This window comes from Lupinus angustifolius, chromosome LG01, assembly GCF_001865875.1.
Source record: "Lupinus angustifolius cultivar Tanjil chromosome LG01, LupAngTanjil_v1.0, whole genome shotgun sequence".
Classification (NCBI taxonomy): domain Eukaryota; kingdom Viridiplantae; phylum Streptophyta; class Magnoliopsida; order Fabales; family Fabaceae; genus Lupinus; species Lupinus angustifolius.
In genome coordinates, this window is record NC_032009.1 from 32,426,548 (window position 1) to 32,442,581 (window position 16,034).

At 30.9% G+C, this 16,034-nt stretch overlaps 1 protein-coding gene across 1 annotated transcript; it reads right to left on the bottom strand.

Annotated features, from left to right (window-relative positions):
* On the bottom strand, positions 961 to 15,575 carry LOC109360833 (T-complex protein 1 subunit alpha-like). Its single transcript, XM_019605981.1, has 16 exons — positions 15,553 to 15,575; positions 9,783 to 9,872; positions 9,622 to 9,686; positions 9,296 to 9,532; positions 9,147 to 9,197; positions 8,802 to 8,897; positions 7,930 to 7,995; positions 7,536 to 7,753; positions 6,872 to 6,968; positions 6,676 to 6,762; positions 5,580 to 5,714; positions 3,716 to 3,820; positions 3,041 to 3,169; positions 2,623 to 2,726; positions 1,587 to 1,677; positions 961 to 1,481 (listed from the first exon to the last, which is right to left on the bottom strand). Exons 2-16 carry the CDS (start codon positions 9,838 to 9,840, stop codon positions 1,398 to 1,400), a joined length of 1,623 nt encoding a protein of 540 aa, XP_019461526.1. The 5' UTR covers positions 9,841 to 9,872; positions 15,553 to 15,575; the 3' UTR covers positions 961 to 1,397.

The window sequence follows — 16,034 nt, forward strand, 5'->3', positions numbered from 1 at the left end:
TTTCATATTTTAATCATCATGGACTCTCAAACAAAAGTAATACAAATCAATAGTAGATAATATGTCAATAGTGTAAAAAATGTTACACTATCTGTGCATAAATATTAAACTCTAATTAAATATGAAAAGTGTATAATATAATGATATTGGATAAAAAATTTACAGTGTAAATAAAATTTTTAGGAGATGTAAATAAAATTTTATTACATGTCTGATATGTCCACTAAATAAGCTAGCTTGCACCTAACAAGTAACAATGCATATTTCGTGTAGACTTATTTTATTTTTCATTATTACTCATTTTCCCCGCTCCTAATTAAAATAATTATTTAAGAGAATAAAAGATATTTTGATATAAAAAGATAAATTATCCACTACAATCATAATATGTGTTATATTTAATTATTTTCTACAAAAATATTTATAAAACTAAAAAAAGGATATACATGTCTACTTTTATTAGCGAGATAAGATAAGTTACTCAAGATATATTTTATTCTCATTATTTTATTATGCTTTTTCAATCATTTGAAAAAAATAATGTATAAGCCCCCACCAGATTTCTCATTTTTTTCCCCTTTGTATTTGGCTTGTTAGTGAAGTAAAAGCATCCATTATGTATAAATGTTCCATATTTGCACCAACAGTCTCTTATGAATGGGCAACATAGAATACATTAGAAAGAACGCCTCTAAGATTATTCAAGTACAAACATTATGCCTTTTAAGTTATATGTTAACCTAATAAAGAGTCTGAATAAGGTAAATGTGTATTATGTTTAGGTTTACTGCTTCTCAAAGTTATAATTCGCATTTTCCCAAGACAAACTACACATTTAGACCTTTTATCGGCTGAGATTAACATTTTCCACAAAAACATTATAAACCTCTTTTCTTTTAGCTTTCTGCAATTTTTTTAATAAAACGTGGAAACTCATTGCATCAAATTATGAATCACAACTAGTTACAAGACACAATATTGTCATCATATAATCCATATTAAAAAAACTAGCATCACAAAACTAGTTATCCACGTATTTAGGTTACATTAGAAATTCCTCAAGTAAACTACCAACTAAACACCCAAATTCCACAAACAAAACACTACCTAGCAAAATCATATGCACACCAGAAACCAGCAAATGCATGAAACACAATGCTGCTATTCAACTGCCCAAAACAATAGATTTTCTTTTGTAGCCCTGTCTAAAATATTAGCTGCAGATTTCTTGGAATATAAATTCATAAGATTAAACAAAAATAAACACCACTTTCAGACAGATTTGAAATGTTTTCCCTTAAAGGCAATCAAGGGCAATGAAGATAAAATGTAAATGCCCTTTTCAAAATCAGTAACAGCCAGCACAAGCCCTCCTTCAGTTTCGAACTGTTTACGCACTATTCCTCTCCTTGACTTTCATCTTTGACAAGCTTGATCATGTCATCAATTCGAAGGATAGTAATAGCAGCTTCAGTTGCAAACTGGTAAACAGCAGTAGAAAACAATTTTGCTCAGAAAAGCTGTGTATAAGAGGAATTTGTTCCGTGAAGACGACTAGAGATTATATGTTAAAACTAAATATTTACCTGAATAATTTTGATTTTGCTCATTGCAGGCTCAATGACCCCAGCTTCCAAATTGTCTCTAACTTTTCCTTCGTAAAGGTCCAAACCCATTCTGAATAAAAATGGGGGAACCAAACAAAAATAAGTGGTTAATTTTCAATGAAATTAAAAGGAATTGAATATTACTATGTACTTACACACAAAAATAAGTTTCTCTCTAATTTCTGCCATTGCATTTCCATAAGGGAATAGAATCACACTTGCATCTAATCAAGCAACCCAGAATTTGGCACATGATATCACAAAATCATATTGGTAGCTTCATGTGAAAATGGTTGAGGAGTTATAGTTTTGTAGAGTAAATACTCATTTCAATCCCTCATATTTTTCGACCTTACCAGTTTGGTCCCTCAAAAATTGAAAAACCCAAAATGATCCACAAAATTTTCAAATGCGAGTTAAATTAGTCTTTTTTAGCATGTTTTAAAACATTTGGTAGGGGACTAATTTGACCCTAAAAGGGACTAATTTGATCCACATTTGAAATTTCTGAGGACCATTTTGGGTTTTTTAATTTTTGAAGGACCAAACTGGTAAGGTCGAAAAACATGAGGGACTAAAATGGGTAATTACTCTATAATGTATTGGTTGATATTGGATATCAGACAAAAACCAGGCAATACAAGGTCAAATCTACAAATAAAAACAGTCCAATGCACGAGGCCCCAACTATTGGGGTATGGAAGGCTAGATGCACGCCAGCCTATGTTGTTTCTAGGATTGAACCCATGATCTACAAGGTCACAAGGCAAACAACCTTACCATTGTGTCGAGGCTCACCCTCTACAAGGTCAAATCTGTATTCATCCAGAATCTAGATTTCCTATCCCTAAATCCTACCCAATATCCATAGATAACCAGATAGCAGGTACATGTGTTGAAGAATATATGATATGAGAACAATGATAAATTCAACACACTGACATAAACCTTACAAGTATTGAATAACAAAGCTAAGGAAATTATAACTATTTACTAGTGACTAGTGAGTAAATACCTTGATAGTTTTTTCTTATCAGCTTTAGTTTGTGCTGTATGGTGGTAGGCCCGTAATTTTGCAACCAGCTCAGTAGCATCCTTAGCAGCATTGACAGCAAGAACCTGCAACACATAAGTGTCATCAATTATTTTTAGGGCTAATATGATAGAAACTAAAACAGATGTATTAAAGAATCACAGGTTATCAAAGATGAAGCAGTTAAACAATGGGCCAAAAGCTTACTTGGTTGCTTTTTATACCTCTAAATGAGCCCCACCACCTTGAAGCCCACTAAACTAAAGCTACACCACTATACAACTGAAAAATCTAATTTTGGACTGGGGTTGAGGATTAAACTTAACACTATCTTAAATTCCTAGTTATATTTAAAATAGCCTGATGACCTAAAATCTTCAGCAGTTAGCTTATCTGTTACCTTTGGAATGATTAACAGAGATTCAGCGAACTCTGCTATAGCCAACTGCTCACGGGAACCTAATGTTGTAGCAAGGTACTCCAAATAAACTGATAATGCAGCTTCAACAGCACCTCCACCAGCTACCACCTGAATGTTATACATTGCAAAATCAGGTATACAAAAAGCAGATGAAATAGGAAATTGTTTACAAAAAAGAAGCCACAAACTCTATCTGTCCTATATCGGCTGGGTTCCTACCAAACTTTGTCCTCAAACTGCAGTCCCACCATTTAAGATGACCCATAGTGACAACAAAAAGGAGAAAAAGTAGAATCATTTGATTTTACATATCATCTTTTATTTTGTCTATTTAAGCCAGACAATATATTTCCTCATCACTGTTAGTTACAATAATACACTCACAAGATAGTATGAACTTCAAAATGAGCCTATTCTAGTAAGATGATCAACTATGCAAACATGCAACATCACAAGATCATGCCCAAGTTACAAAAAGCCAACCATAAAATAACAACGATAAATTATACCTAGAAACTGAAATGAAAATAGTTACTCAAAAATTCACCAATTTGTTTTCATACTTCTAAGCATTATCATTTCAAAAACTGAAAATTAAAGAAACATGATAAACTTTAACCGAAGTAGGACTGAAAGCTAAAGAATGCAGCTTACCGTATTTGATTCAAGAGTTCTCTTGACAATTGACAGTGCATCATGCAGAGCTCTATCCATCTCATCAAGCATGTAGTCATTAGCACCTCTGAGAATCAAAGAGACCTATAAAAGAATAACAGAAATGTATGTTATCCACAATGTGCAACAGAATGCAACAGTTATTTCTGAAAAATGGTGAGAAAAATGCTAAATGGAATATGCTTCCCAACATTATTATCATCTTTCTTCCTTGCGTAACACTCATCCACAGTTTCCAGTGTTCAAGATTCCAGATTTTCATGGAGTTTCCACTGTTTTTATAATGAATATGGTAGGGAGTTTTCTGCCCTGGAATCACTTTTAGGACACATTAGCTTTCTTCTTTGAGAAAACTTATTAAGATAAAAGAGGCATAGAAGTATATACTAGGATAAGCATGGTTATTAGACTCATTTAAAATATCTTTATGGTAAACTCGTGCTGGTTCAAGTAAACTATACTAAATTGATATGCTCCAGAGTTGATTCTCAAGTTCAAATCCTACATTTACACATTGATTTGGTCTCAAAATAATTCTCTCTCACTACAGTAGGTTTAATTACATATATGTTACAATATATAATAGAACTATAAAGCTGTCTTTTCCGTTTCCTATTATTTATGTATTGTTGTATTAAAGTACAAAATAAAATAAGTGCTCCACTAAGGACCATATATCAATTGGCGTCAAATATTAATTTATGATTACACTTTATATTATCACTTGCCTTGACATTAAATTAGAATGTTCAATAATGGTTTTGGATGCAAATACTGAGCATATCCAAGAATTGGTTCCATAATGCATGCTTCTTGCATATGATATTGTCCTAATTGGATAATCGATAGGATAATTAAATGGGAAGCCAGATATGTTGAGACAAGCTTTAGAAGCACATGAATTTCGTATATTGAAGTAAGAGGGAGTATATGGAGTGTAAGTTTAGCACGAGAATGACAAACCATATTGTAGAGGTAATGATTGGAGAACATAAGATATCCCAAGTCACTAGATTTATGTATCTTGGGTCAATCATACAACACAACAGAAAAATTGAAATGTAAACCATAAGATTCAAGAGGGGTATGAAAGGGTGGTGCATCAATTGTCATGTGATAGAAATGTGTCACTCAAACTTAAGGAGAAATTTTACCACACTGTGATAAGACTCACTGTTATATGGGACTGAATGTTGAGCAGTAAAATAACAATAGAATAAAGTTCATGTAGCGGAGATGAGAATGTGTGTTGGATAAGTGCTTCAGTGGACAAAATAGACAAGATAAAAATAGGAATGAAAGTATTAGGGAGAAAGTTTGAGTAACTCCTATTGTAGAAAGCATAGTAGAAACGTGCCTTATGTGGTTTGGGCATGCACGAAGGAGATCGCTAGAAGCCCTGGTAGGAGAGTAGATCAAATAGAGGTTAATCCAATTTTTAGAGACATGGAATACCAAGAAAAACCATTGGTGAAACGATTAGGAAAGATTTAGAGATTGGTGCTTTATCAATGGACATGATTTATGATATATCAATATGGCACAGTTCGACCCAAGTAGCCGACCCCAACTAGTGGGACTAAGGCTTGGTTGTTGTTGTTGTTTAATAATAGCTTTGAGTATGACTTTAGGGAATTAGGTCATAGAAAATGTTTTAAATAATATTTTTTAGATATTTAAACACTTGGGTGTTTACAAGTCAAAATTACTAAGGCTTCACGTTTTTACTTAAACTCACGAGTTTGACAACCTTGAGGATAAGTGATCCTCCTAAAAAACAGAGGCCAACAACAAAATAGGGAGAAAAAACATGAAACCCCGCAATTCAATCCCAGTCACTTACAGCACTTGAATTTTTCGTCCCTTTGATCATCACTACAGCATCATCAGATATACGCTCCTCAACAACCTCTTCTGCAGTTCCAAGAAACGATGGTTCAAATGTTTCCTCCCCTTCCATATCAGCAAATGTTGAGACCTGCATCAACAATCACAGTAAAAATCAAGTGAGCTAATAAAAAGTGGAAAAGGTATGCTAAACAAAAGATAGTTGTTGCATGACAAAAAGGTGAATAAAGAGAGTGTAGTTAAAATTGAGTTGGTGAAGAGAAAAGGTGAGTCCCAATAGAGCAACAAACAGCATTCTTAAACAACTCTGCGGTTTATTTAATTGCTATGACATGGATATGATGCGCAGTTCTAAGGACCAGCAAAGAAGTTTAAGTCATGGAATGAAGAAAAGTTTTATGAATGTCTTCCACATATGTATAAAATGCATTTCATAAATTACTAAAACAACATCTGAAAAAGAAACAACACTGCAATTTTGACCATCTAGAGGTTCTAAGCAAAAGAAGCAACATCTGAAAAAGGATGTTTGCAACAAAACAATGTTACTAAAACACCATCCTCATCACTAGATAACTAATCCTCTCATGGATATAAGGAGTCCCTCTCAAAAATCTTAGAAAACTTGTACACAGTGAAAGTAGAGGCCTTTCTATGACCAGTAATACCAAAACAAAAATACAGCCTAAGATGAAAATAAAGCATCCAACCCAGCCCTTAGACAAGGAAGAGTGCATTAGTTACTCAATATATACTTGACATTAAGAAGATGTAAACAGTGTTCAGATTTCAAATTGCAGAATGGTTTCTAGAGTTGGCAAATTTATAAATAAAAAAATTAAAAAATAAGCAGGTAGCTTTCATGAAACGTCAAAAGTTAAAATGCATGGAAACAAATATATATTGTGTTCCATCCAAACCCATGCAATTATCAATAAATTTTTGAGCTACTACTATAGTAAAGTATAGGAGAGAAAAAAGAAGTGTTGTGTACTCACAAAGTAGAGGATAATAATTATCCAAATTCACTACCAAGTTAATAACTTACATTGCAGTTTACATGAATAAGCTTAAATTATGCAATGGCCTACCATCGTTGCACCAGTGGCCTTGGCAACATGACGCATATCCTCTTTTCGCACTCGTCTTACAGCTATTGCTCCAGCCTCAACAAAGTACTGAAAACAAAAGATTTACAGTATGAATGAGATACAGCATATTAAATAGTAAAATCATAACTAAAGGCTCTTTAGTGGTCATAAGTACAAAAAGAAATAAGAAACATACCTTCAGTGCCATGTCATCAATTCCTTTAGTGGTCAGAACAACATTGGCTCCAGCTTTCAGAAGTTTTTCAATACGCTCCTTTGTCATGTCAGCCTCTCTGTGATGATTGATCATTTGTTAAAATATTATACTAGTACTACAGCTAGATGACAGTGAAGGAGAGATGTTCAGAAATATTTAAAGCAACATTCTAAACCCAGAAAAATATAAGATGAGATTACACAATTAGATTATTTTCAAGCATTGAGTCTCTTGGAGAACTTTCATTTTATATATGTGTACGTGCAAAAAGAGAATGTGATGGTAGTTGCCAGGGCTGCTAGGGTCGGCTGTGAAGAAAGAAGGATATGTGAATCCTAACCTATGCTACTAATACCATATAATATACTATTAGGTTTGGTAATTGTGTGTACAACGCATAGCATGCTTGGTATTTATAATACAAAATAGGGTTACCAAAGAGGAATAGAATAATAGCTTGTTAATTCCTAATCAAAGTGAATCGATTTATGACACTCCTAGATAAATACATGTGCTATTTCTAACACTTTCAATAAGAGAGTAGATTTTTTTCATCATAATATTGCAGGAAAGTGAATCAAAGAAAATATCTCAAGTTCCTTAAAATAAAGATAAGGAAGTCATAAGATCATATTGACAGTACCTTTGACGAATTTTCTCAAGCTCCCTAGGATCATTGACTAGTACTTGAATGCCCAACTGCATTTTTGTCTTCTGAAGATTGAAATCAAGACATGCAATTTTTGCAGGGGCAACCCTAAGAGGCATTCCTTGAGCAGCACGGCCAGTATTTAGAGCATAACCATTCATCAGAAAGCTTTCTCTAGCACTTTTTCCATGAGCTTTCAATATATTGATTCCCTGGACCATGGGTTGCATAAGAAAACAGAAATATACATTCAAAGTCCATGATTGTCAAAGCAAAACTGGCGTATGTGTAACAGATGCTCAGCAAAGACATATTGCTCATAATTGGCATCTTTCATTCAGAAAGAAAACCTTAAGGTAAACAAGATCAACAAAATTCTACTACCAACCTTGATAGGGTATTTAACTTCACCACGAGCATTGGTCATCTTCACAGCTAGCACTGCATCTACAACCTGTTAAATTGCACAAAGAAGTCACTTTCAGAATTTAAAAAATAACGAATACCTATGTCCATGGCCACAAAACTCATACAAAAACAGCTGTTTGCATCCTGTTTGTAACAAACCAATAACATCAAAACAGAACAATAAGCCTACATAATGAAAAGGAAACTGCTTTCGACAATTACATGGTCTATAGCTAGAAAATTTAGTCTGTGACCATTCAGTTCAGCAAAAAGATAAAGTCCAATATACAAAACAAAGCACCTGAGAAAATTTGCCTCAACTAAGCAATGATGTAATGAATTACAAAACATTCATAATTTTCAATCAAGTTTATATGTTCTGATTTTCAAGGAAACCCTCAGTTAGAAGATTTGCTTTGGTATTGGTCATTTGGTTTTAAATACTCTCCTATAATCATGCATGAGGTTTCCATAATACAAGTTTTACGCTAAAGACAGCACTAATACCAATAATTATGATAAGAAAAAAATCAGCTCAGATAACAAAAGGAACAAATAAGAAAGTAAAGTACATTTTAATATTACATGAAACATAATAAGAAAGTATTAGACCCAAGAAGCATCCTTGAAAGTATATGTGAAAATCTCTCATACGATAGTTTGATTGCTACAATAAAGAACTTCACACATTCAACCAGCGTAAAGATTGAGACACAAGACAGAGTCAGAGTTAGCTCTTATCCAATTGGATATGAACTACTAACTACACTTTGCAGAATATGGTGTGCATCGATTTCAACTGATGCAAACTCTCAACATTCAAAATAAAGTTTCTGAAATTACAAAACATACCAAATTGGCAAAGAAGTCACTATCACCAGCTATCAGCTTAGAGGACATGCTTGTCTTGGCACAGTTAATTAGTGGTTCCCTTCCGAGCTTGTCAACCTAAAATTCAATAGAACAGTCTTACTAAGACAAAAATTGGATTTATTAAAATAAAAAAAAGCAGCCCAATGTACAAGACTCCCACCTAGTGGAATCTGTGGAGGTTAGATGTCCCCAATCTTACCATCGCAAGCAAATAAACTGTTTCAAAGATTTGAATCTATGACCTCCATGTCATGAGGTACGTTGCATCATGGCTCGCCCTCTTTACAATATTACACTAAAAATTTTGGTAAGTAAAAAGCTTACCTTTTCAGATAGCTTTTCTTCGACATATCTACAAGCTTCTCGCATCGCAAGCTATATTGAATAATAATCAACAGGAATTAATAATAAACAGAGTTTGTAAACAAACACAAAACATGTAAATTAGAAAAAAGTGATAGCTAGTTCCATACTCTATATCCACTGATAATAGAAGTAGGATGGATCTTATTCCTAACAAGATCATTAGCTCTTTTAAGAAGCTCAGCCGCAACAATGACAACCGAAGTAGTTCCATCTCCAACTTCGCGGTCTTGAAGCTCGGCGAGTTCAACCAACACCTTAGCAGCAGGATGTTCAACTTCCAACATCCTAAGTATAGTTGCACCATCATTGGTGATAGTAACATCACCAATGTCATCAACAAGCATCTGAACTACGATTTCAACAACGTTAGTTATACATTATACACATTCACTTAACTCATTCAAAATAAAACATGAAGGAGCGGTTACAGAACCTTGTCAAGGCCAACAGGACCTAACGATGTTTTGACAATGTTAGCAACTGCTTGACATGCTACAACTGTTATTCAACACAGCGATTTGGAATATCAGAGATCGTAATAAATATATGAAATCGTTAAATTGAGTAAAAGAGAGAGTGAATGAAGAGTGGTACCATTTTGAGTGCGAACGTCTTGACCAGATTGGCGCTCGCCGGAAATGTCAACCGCCATTGATGGATTGAGAGAGAGAGAGAGAGAGAGAGAGGGAGGTAGTGGCTTTCTTAGGGTTTCACTTTCTTGATACTAAAGTACTTCACAGTTCTCTCAGCAAAAGGGTATCTGTTTAGCTCTTAATTTAAAATTTCATTCAACCATCCTTTTTTTTCTATCTTCTTTTTTATTATTTTCTCCTACCCTCTTTCTACCGGTGTCATTAATGTCAAAAAATGTACTTACAATTCTTATAAAGATTAAAAGATCAAGAATTTAATCTTAAAACAACGTTTATTTAGAGGGTCAGATATATAATATAGAAGAATATCTTTAACAATGCTAAAAAAACATCCAAAAACAATTAAAATGGCCTATTTTTATTATTTATGTAGTAAATTATATACATTCACTATTATAAAATATATTATCACTATTATAAAATATATAAATAATATGAAAATTTGTTAGATATTTTTTAAGAAATGGTGGGAAAAAGTTATGTTTTAATGAAAAACTAATAATTGAAATATACTCATTAATTCAAAATATTAGATTCTACTAATAAATAATTAGGATGTAGAATATATTTTTCAACCTATTTTTAGAGGAAATTTATCCTTAGATTTGTGAATACGTGAACCCTCAAAATTGATGTAAGTATTGACATAAGTGAGCAATATGAGTAGAGCACATTGTGATTCCTAATTATTTTGAGTCTTAAATGTGTTATATGTCAAAAATATTATGGTAGGGGTGGCAATTGGTTGGATTTGGCTGGATATAAATTTGGATCATAATGGAAAATCATCCACCAATCCATATAAATCCATAAAATTACATTCTAAATTATTCAATTCGCTTATATCAAATGGATTCTAATATATCAATTTCATCAATATATATATTTTAATGAATTAGATGATTGAATATCCAATTCATTTTTTTTGAAGGAAAAAATCATTTTAAAATTTATTATTTAATAAAACATTTTTAAAAATCAATTTAAAAAAATTAAATAAATCTCAATATTTAAATTTACATGTGAAACCACTGAAAGATAATAGTGTAAATGAGATCAGAAATATTGTATTATGTAATTATGCATTTTTCTTGTGCTCAATCATGACACAAAATGTTATATTAATCCTGGTTGAATATTTTTGAAAGAATGCTTTGATAAAATGATAATATTGGTGAAGGAATCATTTTATTAGGAAGATAGTAGTTTACATCATTAGTATCAAAACTGGTTCGTGCTAGCCGGTTCAATCGGTAAACAGGTGAATCGGTCTTAATACTACAATACAACATTTATTTCAATTCTGCAATTTTATTGGTAAAAACTGGTCACACTGACCAGTTTTCAATTGAACAATAACGGTTATACCAGCTGATTTTTGTTTAAAAAAATTACCAAAATATTTATATGAATTATCATGCACACAGCTGATGCATTTTTTATACATCTAAAACATGGTCTAAAATATACATTTTTAACAAGTGGTATAAATAAAAAAATTATTGTCTTGTTTATTGATTTTTCAACATTAATATTAGTATAAAATATATGAATATCTAACTTTAATGGTATGCGGTTTAATTGGATATAATGGTGAATTCATCTATTATCAACAATATTCATTTAAATCCATTAGTTCTAACAGGTGAATTTAGATGAATTTAACTTGGATGAATTATAGATTCTGGATAACTTTATCACTTCTAATTACAGTAATAATATATATATATATATTAAAGATTGTTTTATGGCAATTTTGTCACTAATGTATAAAATTAGTCAGTGGAGATTTTTATTGTTATTAAGCTAAAAATAATTTTTGAAATACAACATTAATTAATATATGCATCAATTAAAAAATATTGTTATCAAATACAGATTTTGTTTTTTTAATTCCGTAACCCGCGGAAAAACAATATATGTAACATTCACGCTGGAAATGATATCTCATGCTAAGCTACAAATTCAGAGTAGCAAATATATACTATTTAGTATTCACCAAAAATATAGATTCTAATATAGTATGAGTATCTCTATCATCAAATAACATCTTCATTCTTATTTGGGTCACATATATTATCTTATAATTTATTATAACTCCTCATGGAATAAAAACAAATACATTTTTTTTTTCATAATGACAATTGACAAATATCATTCTTATTCTTATTTGGATACTATAACATCTACATTTTCTCACAATATCTATCTTTCATTTTCATTTGGCTAAGAACAATCAAGAATTATTCTTATTTAAAAACAAAGGTAAAAAAATAAGATCAATTGAGTGGAGAATAAAGTAAAAATATGTTGATTTCATTAAGAACAACAAATATGATTGCTCTTAATATTTAGAACATTGTACAATGCTCTAAGTATTAGGAGCTTGACAGGTGAAGTTGATGGAGCTTGTGAAATAAAATATAAAATGAGTTTTGAAAGACTTGACCTAGGTTACCAACACTAAGTTATTAGAAATATAGTGTTTTTTTTCCAAATACTATAGTCGCACAAATAAAATAACATCCACATAGTGTTAATTTAGTTAGAAGATATTATTTCCACAATTTTACTCATCAAGCTTACAAACTTATAAAAAGAACTGTTTACAAAAAGTTTAGTAGGTGAACCTTACAAACTTCTATTAAAAATATTTATTTTTCTTTGAAGTATGTTATATGGATAAAATGACAATATTGTAATTTGATATTCTGAAACCGACATTCAAGTAGTTGAATATGGTCTTAATCGATGGTATATTAACCTTAGAATGCTCAGTAGTGTCATAGAGTCTACCTCAAAGATGAATGTAAGATATACTTTTGTAATGAGATAATTGTAATCGGGTTTTCCATTATACTTATGTGTTAATCGATTAATCGATTTAACCTTCCATCACTTATGAGTACTTTTTTAAAATTTTGTTCTTCTATTTTTTCTGTATTTTCTCAGTTAGAAATCGGGGACAAGGTAGAGATAAATAACTTCTTCTTTCACTGATTGAATAGGAATTTGATACAAAAACACAGGAAAATGATCCTTTTATAAAAGGAAAGCCTAACTAATTGCCTAAAACTAACTAACCAAAAAGGAAAAAACAAAAAAACATAACTACCAAAGTATATGTCTATTGGGTTTAGAAGAAAAGACCCAACAACAAAATAAAAGAGTAGAAAAATAAAAGAAACAACAAAATTAAAAGACACAGCCCAACTAATTCATCTTCTTCAATATGAGAAAAATCAGAGAAATAAAAGAAGAAAAAACAAGAAAACTTAAGAAAGAAGAAAACATATGGGTAATTGGGCTTTCCATTATACTTATGTGTTAATCGATTAATTGATTTTACCTTCCATCACTTATGAATAATTTTTGAAAATTTTGTCCTTCTTCATATAGTATGAATTTTCTTCGTCTTTTTCAGACAATAAGATGTGTTCTTATGTGCTCAATCTCATCATATTCTCTTATTCAATATAACACTAGACATTGGAAAATATACTTCAATCATGAGTTTATATACAATCATGTGTGCCCTCTATGTTGAAAAGAGAATGTGCATTTTAAATGTTATAAATGTTCATTATCAAAATAGCAAGTATAATATAATTCTAAATAACCAAATTTGAATAATAAAATATACATGATATTTTCTTTGCTTGAGAATTTATAAAAACATGTTATAGGACGAGTCTAATTTGACGTATCATTTGAAATGATGAATGTAATGCATACACAATTTACAAAAAATAATTAATTTACTCTAATATCTTATATTATATAAAGACATTATGAATCATCTTCATTAGAGATATTCTTAATTTAAATAATAACAACTACTATATAAAAATAGTTCATCAATAAATTATAGTAACAATATAAAATGAAGTACATGTGATTGTACTAAACACAATGTCTCTTATATGAGATTAATTCATCAATAAATCATGAGTTTTTACATATCATGAAAAAATATATGGTTTGTATTAAGTGAAATAGCTCTTAAATATCATGTGAAATGCAAGTGTTTATATGAACCAAAACAAATCCTTCATAAAATAGTCCACAATAAATCTCTAGTTATATATATATATATATATGAGAAGAATACAAAGATTTTTGTATCATGAAAAATAATTGTAATTATTTGTGAAAGGAAAACATAAAAGTAGCATTTTTAGTATAAAAAAACAAAAGAATGTCTCGAACAATAGTTATGTTAAACAAAATAATAGTAATAATTGTTTGTAAAATAAATATGGATATATATACGATAAAATAAAATTATATACATTATATATGTGGTTTATATAATTATTATATTAATGTTTTGATACACATAACTACACATCTCATTATTTTTGGATACTACCAAAGGTATCTCTTTACCTTTTTGTGTAAGAAATTAATCTCTTTCGGGGTTCCAATATAATTACCCTTTTAACAATTTTATTTTCTATTGAGTAAATAAAAATTAAAATCAATAACAAAAAAAATAATTATTGAATTTCTTTCATTATAATAGAGAAAGATTAGAGAGATGCACCATAATCCATAATGGGAGTACCAATTGGTGGCCATAAAAAATGATTTTTGGGATAGGCAATCTTTTAACCAATAATACTTCTAGGCAACAAATTTAATAAAATAAAATAAATTAAGAGTAAATATTCATTGGAGTCTCTTAAATTTTGCATTAGTGCCAACTTACTATCTAATAAATTTAAATTATCATTTTAATCATGAACTTTTAAAAGTGTGACCTACGTTAGTCCATCTGTTAACTCGTGTTTATTATTATTAACATGATCGCTAATGAGATACATTATGTGCGGCTGCATGTAACATTTCCACAATGGACATTTGTACGCGGTAAGCAAAATGAAATCATTCCTATTTTTTTAAAATCAATTTACATAGAAAATGATGTCGTTTGTCCCTTTTTAAGAAAAAAAATAAAGACAACAAATGATGTTGGTTTATTTCTTCTTTTACCTTATACTTTGTATAGGTGTTTCCTTTCCATTTCAGCTTTCACCCATAGAAAAGGATAAAGATATTAATGACGTAGTTGTGACATTGTTAGAGTGAAAGGATATCAATAAAACTTGTGAATATGTAATGTACATATACTTTAAACATCTAATATTGGATGTTGAAGAGATTGAATTTAGTGTTGATCCCTATTCTTATGATGATTTCATTTATAGACTTCCACCAGTTACTCGTATCGAAGATGATAGTGATGTTAGAATGTTTTTTCTACATGAAGTACATGAACACATACTTGGAACAACTAAACATGTACCTCAAGATGTACACAAAGATGCACGTGAAGTTGCACTTGAAGTTATATCCAAGGATGCCCTTCAAGATTTACTGAAACAAGTATTTGAAGAAGGTGAGCATGGTAACCCAAAAAAGAATCACGAAGAAGAGGAAATCAACCCGAAAGAAAAAGTTACCCCACAAAATTATGAGTCTAGCAAAAAGAAAAAGGAACCACCAAAAGAAAATTCCAGTAGGTGAAGGATATCAACTTGTAGTCTATTTTGAGGAATGTGGATATGATTCAAATACTGAATAAATAGTTTTGTTAAATTGTTGAAAAGATAGAGAGATTAAAGTGTGCAAACGTCTTTTACCAGATTGACGCTTGTTGCAAATGACAACCACCATTGGAGGATTGAGAGAAAAGAGGGGGATGCAAATGAAAGTTGTGGCGATAGAGAATGAGGTAGTGACTTTCTCATGGTTTCACTTTCTTGATACTACTTCACAATGATAAGTCATATCATGAAAAACCATATGTAAATGGATCTTAAGAAATCATAGTTTTCATATCATAAGAATAGTTATATATTACTAACTTTTACCTATGGCGATACAATCCTCCATTTAGCTATTGTTTGGTGTTCTTGGTTTATAGAGAAACTCTTTTGTCTTTATCCCGTTCTTACTATGCTCTTGCTTAAGTGATGGTTGATAGAACAATCTTTATGGGCAGAGACAGAGACAATATTTCTGGTCCTTTTTCTTGTTAGTATACTGCTTCCATCAAGCACTATATATAGGCTATTTCCCAAGAGTTTTAATATTTCATTGATAACTCTTCATCCAATAGTTATGTCATTCAAACAATGAAATAATATATTCATGCATGTCACAAGAGACATATTTCTTATGCACAACT

Coding starts and splice junctions, on each gene's coding strand:
- LOC109360833 (XM_019605981.1), bottom strand. CDS start 9,840: ATGGCGGTTGACATTTCCGGCGAGCGCCAATCTGGTCAAGACGTTCGC. Junction 5,715..6,675: donor AGGCCACTGGTGCAACGATG/GTAGGCCATTGC, acceptor TTGTTGATGCAG/GTCTCAACATTTGCTGATAT. Junction 1,482..1,586: donor GCAAAATCAAAATTATTCAG/GTAAATATTTAG, acceptor GCTGTTTACCAG/TTTGCAACTGAAGCTGCTAT.